Source organism: Leuciscus leuciscus, assembly GCF_965113295.1.
Source record: "Leuciscus leuciscus genome assembly, chromosome: 4".
NCBI classification, from domain to species: Eukaryota; Metazoa; Chordata; class Actinopteri; order Cypriniformes; family Leuciscidae; genus Leuciscus; species Leuciscus leuciscus.
The window spans coordinates 53942754-53957429 of NC_138728.1; the positions used below are offsets into that span (position 1 = coordinate 53942754).

Below are 14676 nucleotides of genomic sequence, written 5' to 3' on the forward strand. Positions count from 1 at the left end.
TGTGTTTCTCTTTCCTTCAGTGATTCTGCTTGTTAACTAGGTGTTCATAATTAATGCTCAATCATCACTTAATTATCTCATTAACTTCAACACCGCTTTAACTCTGTAGTGTGCACACATATGAACACTGAGCAGTGTTAATTTAACATGGGCGTTTTTCTGTGTACTATTACATAAATCTTACCTGTTTCATTTACATATGACTGACAAATATAAATCACATTCAGTTTATTAATACAATTACATAAATCTTATCTGTTTCATTTAGATATGACTTAAAAATATGAATCACATTCAGAGTATTGATTGGTTTATGTTACAACTATGTAATCCAAATGCATGGGAATTTTACATGCAATTCAAATACATAAATCTTATGTTTAGACAATTTTTTTTTTGAGTGTAGCAACCACCCAGAATACATTAGCAACCACCCTGAAACCCTTAGCAACCTGTTAAAGCACCCTAGCAACCACCCCATAGACTTACATTGAAAATAGTTGAGAGCATCAGAGCAAAAAATAAATTAAAAAATTACAAATTCTAGACATGGTAACTAATTAGATTACATTGTTGTGTAACTGATTTTGGGGGGGTGGACAATTTCAAGTAGAACATGACCAAGTATAAAATTAAAATACAAATCAAAAGAAGTGCATCTGTTTAGTTTGTAGTTCCTATCTTGAAAATGCAATATGAAGTGCAGCTATTTTTTCTCTTTCTCTTGGTATGAACTGAGTTTTAAATGTTTATTTCAGAAACACCAAGGGCTCCAACTGGCCACAGCATGGATGTATTTCCAATGCCCACATCCAGTAAGTAATTACTTTGTCTTGTATATTTGTAGATAGGCATAAAGCATACTGTTTTTGTATTTATCTTTATATGACCATTTGAATTTGAATGGCATCCTATTGTGATAATTAACCAGACAATAACAATTACATTTATTAAGAATTACAGTTTTTACTATCTGAAATTAAATTTTTGATATTTGTATTTCCACAAGTGATTTCCCAATGTTTTGATACCAAGAATTGGTAAACCACATGTTTACTAGTCAAATTCCATTACTGATATCAAGATGAATAATTTAATCTAGTGACATTTGAATTTATTATTGATTATATAGTTGATCATTAATATTCTTGTCAAATGTTTTTAACTTTTTAGAATTCCAGAAATGTGTCCTCAAAAAGCTGGTGGAGATCATGCAGGAGGTCCAGAGGATTGGAAGTGCAGAACCTAATAATTCTTCGTACCACATCAGAAGAATGGAGCTGATAGAGGAGCTGAACACCTTGGAGGAGAAGCTTCAAAATAATGAAGAGAGAGATGTTCTGGTAAAATAGAATTATTAACCAGTTTGCTTATTCTTTTCTTTAAAAAAAAAAAAAAAATTGTGCTAACAATGAACATTAAGTACTTACTTTCGGTAATAATGTAATTTATTTAATCAGTCCTGGATTTGTTTTTGTTTTTATTTTTATATTGCGGCCTAGAATGACTGATTTAGCTTTTCTCAAAAATTATTTCAATATTTGCAGCATTGTTATTTTATTTTATTTACAGTGAAACCCCACCAATAATAATAATACATATTATATTTAATAAGTTTTAGTGACAGTTAGTGTTAGTGAGTAGCTACAATTTACCTGTAAATATTTTTGTACATAAATATATTAAATTTATGTGTTTAAATTGTGTTCCTGGTCCCTCATGCACAATGCAATGATGACAATAGTATACTCATAATTCTACTTTACTGAAAATACAGAACTGTGTTTACTATAACACTATTTACAAACACATTTGGACTTGTCCTAACCAATAAAATTAAGTTCAACTGATTAGGTTAATGCAAGGACTGAAAATGTTTGTTACCAATATTGTATAGTAATAATGATATTTACTTTTTTCCTCTTAGATTACCCAGTTAAGTAAAGTTGGAGGCAAAAACATCAGGGACTGTTCAACAAAGATTTTGGATAGGTATGTACGATCAAGCATTCATTTCTTTCATCATAAAAGATTTGATTTCTGATAATAAAAGAAATGCCTGTTACCTTGACTCATCAAGTAGAGAACAAAGCATAATCTTTTTTGTTGTTTGTTGTTGCATTTTTATTAAACAAAAATAAATAAATATTAAATTATAATTAAAATGTTTATCTTAATAATTTATAATAATACAATTATTCAATCAATAAAAATGTAATCAATTAAAAATACAAATCTAATTTAAATGAATTAAAAATACATCAAATACAAAAATGCATCTCATCTAATGTTGTAAATTGGAGTATTATCCCCTCTAATCACTTTTAGCTGAAAGGGTATTAGGCCTACTAACTAATACTAAGCGTGGGGGCCCCAGGCAAAATTATATAATGTAATTTAATGTTATATATATATATATATATATATATATATATATATATATATATATATATATATATATATATATATATATATATATATATATATGTTATTATATTTTGGATAATATATCTTCATTACATAGAGATATAATTAGACAAAATTCAAAAAGTAGTCAAAACACAAAACATCTAACAGAACATAAGTTGTTTATTTTTACAGCATTATGTGCTTATTGTTTTTATTAACGAAATTTATTAACAGAAGATACAATATAATACAGCAATCTTCAAGATACAGTAAATCTTCACATTTATAAAGGATTGTCACCTTAAAAACAGTCCTTTGCGTGGTGGAACAAGCAATGCTATATAGAAATATATAGTTAGCATCTTAATTGAATCTTTGTTTTATTATCTTGTTAGTTCATTAATTATGTTAACTACTTATGTACTAATTTAACACAAAGAGCTAATTAATAATTATTAAATAATGTCAACTAGTAAATGCATTGATTAGAGTTGTCATGCATATAGGCTAAAGATTTTTTGTCTATATGCACGTTTATATTAATCTCTGCTTAAATACTGGATGCATGGAGGAATAGCCTATTCCGCGCTCAAGCGCACTCATAAATCTTGCCGCAAAGCACCGACAAAAGCAGGCTGATAATAAATATGTCAGAAAAAAATAAGAGGCATTTTAAGTGTCTATTAATTAATAATATTATTAGTGTTTTCTAAATCAGCGGCTGCAAACATATCACCATACATCTCCGCTGTAAAGTAGATACGCCTTTAAAGAAATGCATCTTTCAGTCAGATTACACGATTAGACGGCTTTCGATTCGGATTTTTTCGTTTAAAAAAGGGCGTTTCAAGCTTTAGTGAGGCTGTCTGTGAGGCTAGTATAGCATAGTATAATATAGTGTTTCAGTTCATTTTTGGGAAGCGCTTTAGTGTCACGCCAAGAAGAAAGCGCCCCCTGTTTTTTTATTTTTATTTTAGAAAAGCACGTTTTCTTGTTATTGTGAGTTTACACAAATAAATTAGTTGTAGTTGATGTATTATTCTTTTCAGTATTGGCCAGAAATGATGGAGTATTTTAAGTTGTTTCCACTGTTGATAGGAAAATGCAAGTGACCTCGCCGGCGCCTCCACCATGTCATGCAGTGCGCGCTCCACATTCCGCACAAACACTTGGATATGCACCTAATAATAGCGCACATTTATCTAGGTTAAAAATTATTTCTGCAGGTGCAGTGGTTAAACCATCACTGCAATCTCATGCGAAAATGCGAACCAAACTGAAAAGCCTGTGTACCGTTGCCTCTCTTAATTCTTGTTAGTAACAAACTGAACAGAACACTAATGTTTTTCTTTGTCATCATTACAGATGCAATCAAAAAGTGGAATAATAAGGCCACTGACCACGAAATATACAAAGCCGTGGGAGACCACCTTAAACATGCCCCTGGACGATCTGGCGGTGGAGGATATGTGGCTACAAACGAATAATGAGTGTTGTTCGTGTGTATTTGACGTGTCAATAAATGTTTTCTTGTTATTTTTTTGTCATTTGTTCTATTTTGAGTATTATTATTATTAATAATAATGTATAGTATAATATGATGAATCTATATAGAGTGGTGAATGACGTCACTTTGTAGGATATAATGAATATATTACATAATAATTAATTTATGCTTGAAATTCGGATCTTTTTAACGACCAGGTTTAATCAGGTCTTTTTAACGACCTGAAAATGACGTCTTTTCCCCTTTCACTTTTCAACCAAATTTAGACCTAAAATGGACGTCTTTTTATAGACGTCTTTTCAACGACCTGAAAAAGACGGCTTTTCACCTTTCACTTTTCAACCAAAATGTAACGTTGTTTAGACGTCTTGCAAAGTCGTCTTTTCAACGTCTTTTCAACGAGTTTTTGCTGGGTGGGTAACGATTATGTTAGTGTTATGTTACGATTGTCATTATATTGCAAAAAAAAAAAACGTTCTCCCTCGCTTACCGCATCTAGGTTTCCTTAGGACTCGGAGGAGTTTTGGCGCTTCGCACAACCGACTACAGCCTCTCACAAGTTAGAAAGAAAACACAAAGCCAATCAGTTTAGCGATGTGTGTTCAGGAGGCGGGACTCAGATCTATTAACCGTTTGTGTAATTGGCCAAGTATTTTTTTAACGACGACATGCCGGAATGAAAACAAGCCAAAATGAACTAGGAGTAACGAGGCTATTTTTAAAATGTAAGGAGTAAAAAGTACAGATAATTGCGTGAAAAGGTAAGGAGTAGAAGTAAAAAGTCCTCTGAAAAATAATGACTTAATATTACAGAATCCTATAGTTGAGAACATTAATATTACAGCCGTCATCTATCATTCCCATTGATATAAACGGTTGGTAGCTCAGCAAACATCAATCCTCAGAATGTGTGAAGTTCGGAGTGGACTAGTGATGGGAGAAGCTGAGCTTTATAAAGCTTTGAATAAACTGAACAAATGATTCAGTGTTTCGAATGGTTGGAATCGCCACACGCTGGCGACTCCTGCTGGTCAGAACAGTGGGAATGCAATAACTCAGGCCAAACATGCACTAAAACAGCTTTTACAAACACATTCAAATGTTTTATTATTCAAATCCGTCAAATGCAATGAACTAATTATCTAATAAGATTAAATATCAGGTGTCTTTATAATATGTGTTCTTTGATAAATTTTCAGTGCTTGTGTTTCAAAGCTTCACTGGGATACAGAGTTATCAGCAAAAAGGTAAAGTTGCTTATTATAGCGCCGCCATGTGGCTGAGTCTCACAAGATTTGATTCACAGCCTTATCTTGACACAAATATGTCAATTTTCATAACAGTCAGACATTATGATTTGACCTTATTAGCTGCTGTGATTTCATTGGCTGCTGACAGGTATATTTGAAGAATATATATTATTTGACCCAGAGAAGATGAATATCAGGATTCGTTGGGTGTATGACGTGTATGGATCATGATGACGAACAGCAGATATAGATCAACACATAAAAATGATAATTTAATTAATATCTTCACTGTGTTTTGATGTATCAGGGGATTTTTTATGAGTTTCGAGTGAATGGATCAAACGGAGACGTTTTTTTATATATTTCCAAGCTTGAGATCTTCATGCCTTACAGTCTCAGACGCCCAGACATGTTTAGAGCAGAAAAATAATAATTGATAAAACACTGCAAATATAATAATGTAGCAGCGGCTTCAGTGCTTGAACCTCTAAAATAAACATGGATTTAAATATGTTTAACAAATCCCACTTCTACATGAATTATAAATGATTGATGTGACTCTACTGTGAAACTAAACGAAGCTGATCTTCATCAACACAAACAGAGCTTGAGAAAAGCACAGATACACACCGTCACACACACCGATGTCTATATGAGGATTTATTACACACAGTTATTCTGACATGATATTTCACTGACAGAAGTTCAGCTGTTATTAATGTAATGAAGAGACAATAAGAGACTCTAGAACATCTCACTGTCACTGATTTATCATGCAGCTCAAAGCATTATGGGTAGAATCTCTCATCAGGCTATTCTCATTCATCAACAGTTTCAATGATGATTCAGCATCAACCCCAAACCCAGGATAGAGTGTGTGTGTGAATGTGGTCTGGACTGTGTGTATGAGGCTCAGTGTGTCAGAGACGCTGTAGAAGGACAGAGTTCCTGCACTGTGATCCACATACACACCTACTCTACGTCTGATGGGCTTTACAGGGAGTTTAGTCTCTATGTTATTGTGCCAGAATGAGTAACTGGAGGGATAGCAGTACAAACTCCAGGACTGATCATTACCTCCAAACGAACACCCATTACCCCGTCCCTTCCTGCTGATGCTCTTATATGACACTGATATAGCCACAGCACGACTCCACTCAATCTCCCAGTAAGAGCGTCCACACACACTCTCTCTACACAACACCTGACGATACAATACATCAGTACAATCAAATCTGTCTGGATGATCATGATACCACTGAAGCACTGGGTAAGTGTTAATAATCTCTCTGTTCTCCTCAGACAGACGGATGTATTTATGCACTGTGTTCAGATCCAGAGTGAGCTGACGGGAATCTGATGGAGAGAAAACACATCACAATCAGGAATTATGAATTTGATCTTTTCATGTAGCTGGACTCTTCATGTTCAATACATCGGCAGTGTGTCTCAGTGCAGTTCAATCATCATTCACATGATCAACTCTAAAACTCTTCTGCCGTTGAAGACGTTTCATTTTTCTTTATTCATTTTCTTTATAATTTTCTAAAGTATTTTGTGAAGTCAGACTATGTTAGCACTTGTGTGCTGAGCAGAGAGCTGGTGGAGTTATATGTTAGAGGTATGCAGTGTTCACTTAGCAGAGATGCTCCAATGATGATGATGCTTCAAATGTGGACAGTTGCTTTGCTCTTTGCGAGAAAAGGAATGTTTCAACTGATGTACCATTTGTATACCACTAATGCATTAATGTATACACTGAGAAATAGTTTCTTAATGTGGATAGTGGATTGTACCATGTCAAAGCATTAGATGTTTTCGCTACCTGTAAGTCTCTCTGTGATGTATATAAGCTCAATCTTACTGTACCACCGCTGAGAAACATAAAGGCATGAGGGCGTGAGAGGAGGGTAACTTAGAGATGATGGGGTAAGGAAGGAGAAACCCAGAGAAACTGTTTACTGCTAGCATGATGGGGTGAGAAGATAGAGATCTGGAATAAAGACCACTCTCATGTAGCCTTATATTCTTATATGCCTGTTTCTCTCTGTCTGACACATGATACATAATAAATAGAGATCTCTTGGCAAAAGTTACTGGTGTAGCTTCCGTGATTCAACCATAATGGGGGAAACCATGATTTTTAAATCTACAATCGTACAGGAAGAACATGAACACACTCAGTGAGTTTCTCTGCTTGTTTTCTGACTTACATTGTAGGAAGTCGCTCCTGGTCTTGGGAACAGTGGCTGTGGAAATCAACAGACATGAAGAGTGTGATTATCATGTCAAGAGAAAGTGATCCTGCATCCATTGCTAACACATGCAGAAATCCTCCAACACAGAAGATATTTACAGATGTCTCTGCTGTTTACAGAGCCCTAATCCTGACACAGCCACTGTTGAGGGTTTGATATTATTGACATGTCACCATATTTGATTTGGCTTCTGTAGACATGAACTGATCACAGATTTGATTTGAAAGAGAATAGGACTTAAATTTCACTTTGCTCATCATACAAAGTAATCATATCGCTTCATAAGACTTGGATTAAACCTCAACCTCCTTATATTTTTCAAAGAGACATCAATAGATCAATAAATGTCTCATGATCAATAACTGAATTAGCCTATATTATAATTCTACTGCTTATTAGAATTTCTGTGAAGACATGGAAGCCACATTTTGTTTATAATTATTAAAATAAAAAATGCATCATTGATGTTTGGTTTTAAATGCTGATTTCACAAAATCATGTCTCTTAAATTCTTAAAAACATATTGTTATCGGATATTAATTCGACTCTTGGTATCAGTAGAGTCAGCAGTATTTAAATGTGTGATTTTAACAGTAATGACGGGCTACAGTAGGCCAATGTTAGTGGTGTTAGAAGTTACAGAGTCGACTCACCCACATTAACGATTTCAAGACATGTAATATATACATCACACCTTTAGCTGTCATCTTCTGATTGGTCAGTTTGAACATCTCACATTTGGGTTACAGTCACATGGTCAAGGAAAGGGATAAAACCCCAAGGACAAATGCACACACGTTCTGGAGATTATCACGTGAAACAAAACAACATCCAATCAGAAAGTGAGATGATGTCAGACGAAAGCATAACAAACGCAGTCACGGCGCAGCACAAAGTGAAATAGATGTGGACAGCAGAGATGGAGGATCAGCTTGTTGATCATTCCAACAAGTATTGTTGTTCCAACAACAAAATCATTCCAAACACTATCATCGCAATTTCTTCCTGCATATCGTCCGCCGTGCTTATTCTGAAGTCTAATAATTCTGAAGCGAGATTTCCTGTGTTCACAGTCGAGACTCTGGTTGAAAATCTGTTGGTGTGTGGTGTGCTGTCTTTGTCACATCATGGCACACACACACTATAGGACCAAAATGCTTAAATCTAGGATTTTTTGTCCTCATGTTTGTGGTCTATCACATTTTGAAAATCTTATAAGATGTAAAAAATATTTTGGTGTGTACCCAGCATAAGCCTCTCTTCTGCTACCTATTGCAATACATTAGCGTCACACTATAGTAACGCTCTCCTAAATATTTAACTATTGTAACTGCGCTTATTTCCGTCGCTGGAATAAGTGGCAGTGGGTGGTAATAGACCAGAAATGTACAGTTTTCGACCATCTTGCTGATAACGTTTCTTTAGTCATTCGGCAGCCTGAACCCCTGTAGGGAACACACCCTTTACACTGACAACAGAACAACAGACAATACGGTGAGTTGTGTTGTCTGTAATATTGCTGTCATGATGTGTTGAACTAATTTATACAGTATATTAAGCTTTTATGTGCTAAAAATATTTAATCTGTTTGTCTTTCTCTTATCATTGGAGCTTGAAATTTGTTCTCTATTTTATAGATTTTATTTTCCTGTGGTCAGTTCAATTACTTGCTTTACAATGAACTTATGAGTAATTAATAATGATGATTAATTAAAGAATATAAATGATGAGATTTGCATTTGTTAAATATATTATTTAATCACTTTGTTTTCAGGGATGACTGATGTCTTTCTGCAGAAATACCATCATACAGTGTGTACAAAAAGCTAAGCTGATCTCCGTGCTGATCTGGTCCGATTTCTGGTTATTTTTGTTCATACTGTGTGTGCGTACATCTTAAAAGTAAGTAGTTAAATACTCTTTCATGTATATATTGGTAGACTTAGTTGCTGCTACGTGATATTGCAATTCTAAAGGTTTGTTTATTCCTTTGAGGTAGTCAATGCACACAAGCTCGATCGCACATTCATTTCAGCATAAAACACACTGAATTAGACTTTGAATTTTACTTTTTGAATATTATGTGATGTAATATTATGTATATTTAATTCTATTTAATCTGATAGTTTATTTAAAGTGAATATGTGTATAAACCTGAGGAAATGTACAGCTGCTGGACTTGTATAAATATGTCCTTATCTTTATGCTATTGCATTACTTTTATTTTGTTCAGGTATTACTGTTTCTGCCTCATTGTATCTACTGTATATTCATTATTGTTATTATTGTTCATTTATAGAACCACACCCATACTGATGTATGAAGCAAAAGACAACAGTAAAGAACGTAATTGTGGACATGGACCAAGTGATTTATTGTTCTGTCTGAACAATCTGTAGCGGCTGTCACTCAGTTTAAGATCCGCACCTTACTTTCATATACAGTGGGTTTAAGTGTCAACAGTTTTTGTGTGTTAAGTTGATTATTTTTGTGTTTTGTTTATTATTGTTGGGTTTTTTTTATGTCATATTGGTTTTCATAGAGAGAAATGTACATTTCAGTTGTTCAAGGCTTTGTACTGTTTATTATGAATTTCATATGATTAAGTACAGTAGCCTCCATTAGACATCAAATACATAATATACTCTGCGTCTTTAAGGACTATTCGTAACAAATATGTTCGAAAATAGTATGTCCTGTAATAAATATTGGAGAACAAACAATTATGAATTTTTCTGATAAATCTCCTTCTGAAAAACCTTCTTCTGAAAACTCCCCAGAAATTGAATATATTAAAGACTGGTTGAATGCATTAACTGTAACTGATGAAAAATAGAAATGTTAATGTCACAGGCAAAGTTGAGATTTTTATGGATGATCTTATAGTTCAACACCTCCAGAGGGACAACGCAAAAAGAGCTCGCAAGACGGAGAAGGAGAGAAAGATGTTGGCGAATGTCTTCCACTAAGGCTCAACTCCCTCGAGACGAACCAATTCATCATGCTCAGCAGTTAATAAAGATTATCAGACAAGTTGAACGATTAAATAAGAAGATAATAGACACTGCAAACAGTTTTATGGTTGAAAATTAAATAAAATGTTAAAATGAGGATGTGTTGAATTTGCAGAGCAAGCTCAAGTTACTTAAAGCCTAGTTCGAGCTTGGCCGGCAAACTTAGGGTCATTGTTAGAAGTGTGATGTATGTGTGTAGCTAAAGGTACATGATATGTTTAGGGGTGTTAAAATCCAATGTAGTTTTGAAGAGAACTTTTGACGTCTCTTGCTTCAAACATAGAAAATGTGTGAGATTAGAGAAGAGTCAAAAGGGCTGTGATAGAGGAACATACCATATAAAGCTTTTAATGTACGTGCTGCATATAAGTGTGGAAAAAATAATAGATAACTTGAACATGTGCTTGTGCAAGCTTATGCTAATAGAGGGACCAGGATAAGTCCCAAGTAATTACCTTATAAGGGAATTAGCTGTACTATAATGACAGCCCATAATTAGAAGGCGGCCCAAAAGATGGAGTTAGTATAAAAAGGCCTGGAAGAGTTTTTTTCGGGCCGCACTTCGGGTGAAGACTTTTACATGTTTATGTTATTTTTGCCTTTGAGAGTTCTGTCTTTGTATTATTCTGAATCTTATTAAAATGAAACAAAATCATATTGTGGTAATTCGTAAAACGTTTTAAATAAGTCTCAGAGTATTTTTTTTCCTATAACTATATCTTGATTTTGGTCATGGAACATTAATACTGGCAAACGCCCAGTGCATTCAAATTCATGATTGATCTGGTTAGAGGCTCCGCCGAGGACCCTGAATTGAAATCCTACATCCTGGATCTAACAGGTAAGAGCAATATTTAATTGCAGTAGATTATGGAGATGTATGAGAATGGTTTATGGGTGACAGCGGTATAGAAATACAGTCAAATGAGAAACACTTCACAACATGTTACACATTTATTAATAGCCTTACCTGTTAGGAAATATGGTTATCAATACAAACATTGACTGTGTGAAAGAAGCAAATTATATATATATTTTTTAAAAGATTCATGCAAAAAAATTTGCACATGACACTTACCTGAAGACTGTATGGGGCTGATAGTGTCACTGGCTTCACTCACTCCCACTTTACCCACTATCCTGTAGCGGATCAAGTACTGTTTTCCAGACTCCAATCCAGTCAGAGTAAAGTCTTCCTCAGCTGTGTTTATGATAATCCACTGTTCCTCAGCGCCAGAATCTGCTTTCTCCTGCTGGTACTCCACTCTGAACTGCACAGTTTCTCTAGTTGGGGACTTCTGCAGTTTCAGGGTCACACTGTCCTCCAGGACCTTCATCACTTCTGGTGGAGGAGGCTTCGACACGGGCTGGAACTGTGTGTCTGTCAGCTTCCCTGATTCATACAGATAGATAGAGGAGCCAGGATTGGAGGGATCAGAGATGGCAGAAATAATGAATCGATATCTCTTTTCATCTTTATTAGCCTCTGAAAAACTTCTGAAAAGAGATAAGTTCTTTCTCATCTTTGATATGACATCAGGATCGGTGAACCACTTTCTGACAGATGCTAAAGTGCTAGAATGCGGTTTCATTCCCACATCAAGCTCTTTAAAATCGTCGGATTCCAGAAACTTCTTCAGGGTTGAAAGATACGGGTCTTCATACTTCAGAGATGTGAAGGTCAAGCACACCACAACATCAATATCAGGATTAAAGAGGATGGTGTTGAGACGGTTTGAGTCTACAGTATTGATTCCCTTCAGTATCTTGGTGTGAGAACTCAAGAGGTTAACTTCAGCCTTTGCATGATCTAACCACTGGTTAAGCATGTCAGCATTAAAGGGGGAGCTGTAGTGGATCTTCAGGATGTCTTCCAATGACTTTTGCTCCATCTCTCCTCCTCGTATAGCAGGCAAGACCTTGGCCACTTCTTTCAGGAGCACCGTTTCGTAAATGCTAAATGAGCTCTGAAACGAATGTAGCCTCTCTTTAATGTCTTTGAAAACATTTACAATCGGTTTACTAGACAGGTCGTTGCATGTCCTCTGTACTTCTCCCAGCCCCTCTATTATATCTTCAGTGTTGGAAACCAGACGTGTGGTGATTTCTCTCTCGACCTGAGCTGCTTTTGTATCCAGTAGAGAAAGAGGATAGAGCCAGACTTTTATTGGAACTGCATTCTGTGGATTCTCCTTCAGTATAGTGGGGAGCTTCTTGTACACCTCTAGGGCCTCCATGTAAGTGGTGGGGTTCTGCTCAAGGCGGACGTCACCATAAAATGTGCATGAGATGCTCTCAACCACTTTCTTTTGAGCATCTGTCATATTTACAGCTCTGTGTCCCGTAATGGAAAATTGAGGAATCTTCTCGACCATGACATTCAGTTCTCCCTCAATCTCCTGCTTTTCTTCCTCTTCTGAAAATGTCCGATCAAACACCATGACGGCCTGAGCTCCGTACAGTACACCTGTGATCACATGAGTTGCAGTTTTCTGGTCAAAGACCTGAGGGTAGGTGATCATACCCAACTTAGTCATAGTGAGCATTTCGAATCTTGTGCGTTCGCTGTAATACATTGTAACTCTGGACTGTTGGTTTGAGGATTTGGTGTCACGCAGGAACTTGGCAGATCCTTCCACCTCCACCAGCCCCCCCAATAAGCTGGCCTTCAGGGAAGCACTTACATCCAGGAGACTGGACTTACTAGAGAGAGAGTCAGAGCTACTGAACTTCAAATCTGTCCTGGGCTGTGGACGACTGTCCAAATCTTTACTCAATGATGTCTTATCCCACAGAGTAACACCTGAAATGAGAAATTACTTTTAGAGTTATGTACGAGGAAGTGATGTACTGTTGAAAAAACATGCAGGTTTTATAGTGTTGTTACACTAGAATTTGTAATTAGTGATGCAATATTTGATGAAGAGGGGAAAATAAACTTGTAATTATTTATATACTTATTTTAGGTTTGCAAAGCACCTGGAAGGAAGGAATCCTTGCGGCAGTCATACAGCATACCAGGAAACAGAGGTCTTCCTAGAGCTGCCACTTCAATGGTCTGTGATGTCAGGGCTGCAGTAAATAACAAATAAAAGGTATAATTAGAATATTTATCATATATGTAACGACAATGACTATGACATACGGTCACATGCTGTTCAAATTAGTAAATCCTGATCTCCAAACACATCCTTCGTTGTCTCCTTAGACAACGAGTTTGTTCATGGCGCCTCTAAGTCTGCTTGAACGGTCAAAATTGCATCTTTGTGGCTCCCCAGAGGGACATTTGAGTCACATAGGGAACCCTGTTTTGGAGAATCCCCTCTAAAAACCCCATTTCAGCATGGACTCCCTGTGACTTTTATAGACTCGTGACATTCCAGATACTCCACACACACACACACACACACACACACACACACACACACACACACACACACACACACACACACACACACACACACACACACACACACACACACACACACACACACACACACACACACACATCCTTTGTGTTTAACTTAACATCCTTTAATGTATGTAACTCAGACTTGTATCTGAACTTCCTGTATGCATGTGTGATTAATGTTGTTTTGATCATATAGTTATGATCTTCGAGTGTTTGGCTCTGAAATGTATTTTTGAAGAATGTTCTCCCAGTAGAATCGCATCCCGTAACCCGATCTCATTGGCAGGTCATAAAATTTGACCACCAAGCTCATCCAGCCCTATGCATGAGATAACAGGGGCGCAACATTCCAACGCACACACACAAACACACTCTGGACTTTGAAACAGAAACCCACCTTTAGGAAAAGGACTTTTACCCATAAAGTCACTCTTAAATGTACTAAATATATAAATTTGTGTGTTAAGAGGTGTGTGTAAACCATAGGAAAGCATATGTCCTATTTGTAACATTAATAGAACTGCAAATGCCTATACTAGTGCATACTAATGTATCTTTGCATTGCTACAACGTCTATATTCTATTTTTGATATCTCTGTAATCCTCTCCAGCTAACGGAGTTGAATTCCGATAGCAGAATGCCGTGATGCGCATTGTTTTATACAGTTCATATGTCTGGAGAAAAATCCTCTCAGGTTAAAGTCAATCATGACTCATTCGAGTGGGCGTGTCTAACCGGACAAATGAATCTTCCCGCTCGAAAAATCTCGACAGATGATTTGCCCTTCACGCAAAAGGAGGCGTACACGAGACACTGTTAAAAGTC

General features: G+C 36.0%; 1 protein-coding gene and 1 long non-coding RNA gene across 5 annotated transcripts in view; one reads left to right on the top strand and one right to left on the bottom strand.

Moving 5' to 3' along the window:
• The first annotated feature begins 88 nt into the window (after positions 1-88).
• On the top strand, positions 89-2005 carry LOC309496003. The gene is made up of 3 exons (XR_014204927.1): positions 89-815; positions 1174-1343; positions 1928-2005. It is a non-coding gene; the product is annotated as an uncharacterized lncRNA (long non-coding RNA).
• Positions 2006-5811: 3806 nt separating this feature from the next.
• Positions 5812-14676, bottom strand: part of LOC309497120 (neoverrucotoxin subunit beta-like) — a 50088-nt gene continuing 41223 nt past the window's right edge. For all 4 annotated transcript variants that reach the window (XM_082167337.1, XM_082167338.1, XM_082167339.1 and 1 more), the window contains 4 exons: positions 13418-13510; positions 11517-13241; positions 7380-7415; positions 5812-6522 (listed from right to left, as the gene is read on the bottom strand). In XM_082167337.1, coding sequence (XP_082023463.1) covers positions 5927-6522; positions 7380-7415; positions 11517-13241; positions 13418-13510 — 2450 coding nt within the window. In that variant the 3' untranslated portion in view covers positions 5812-5926. The remainder of the gene's footprint in view (positions 6523-7379; positions 7416-11516; positions 13242-13417; positions 13511-14676) is intronic.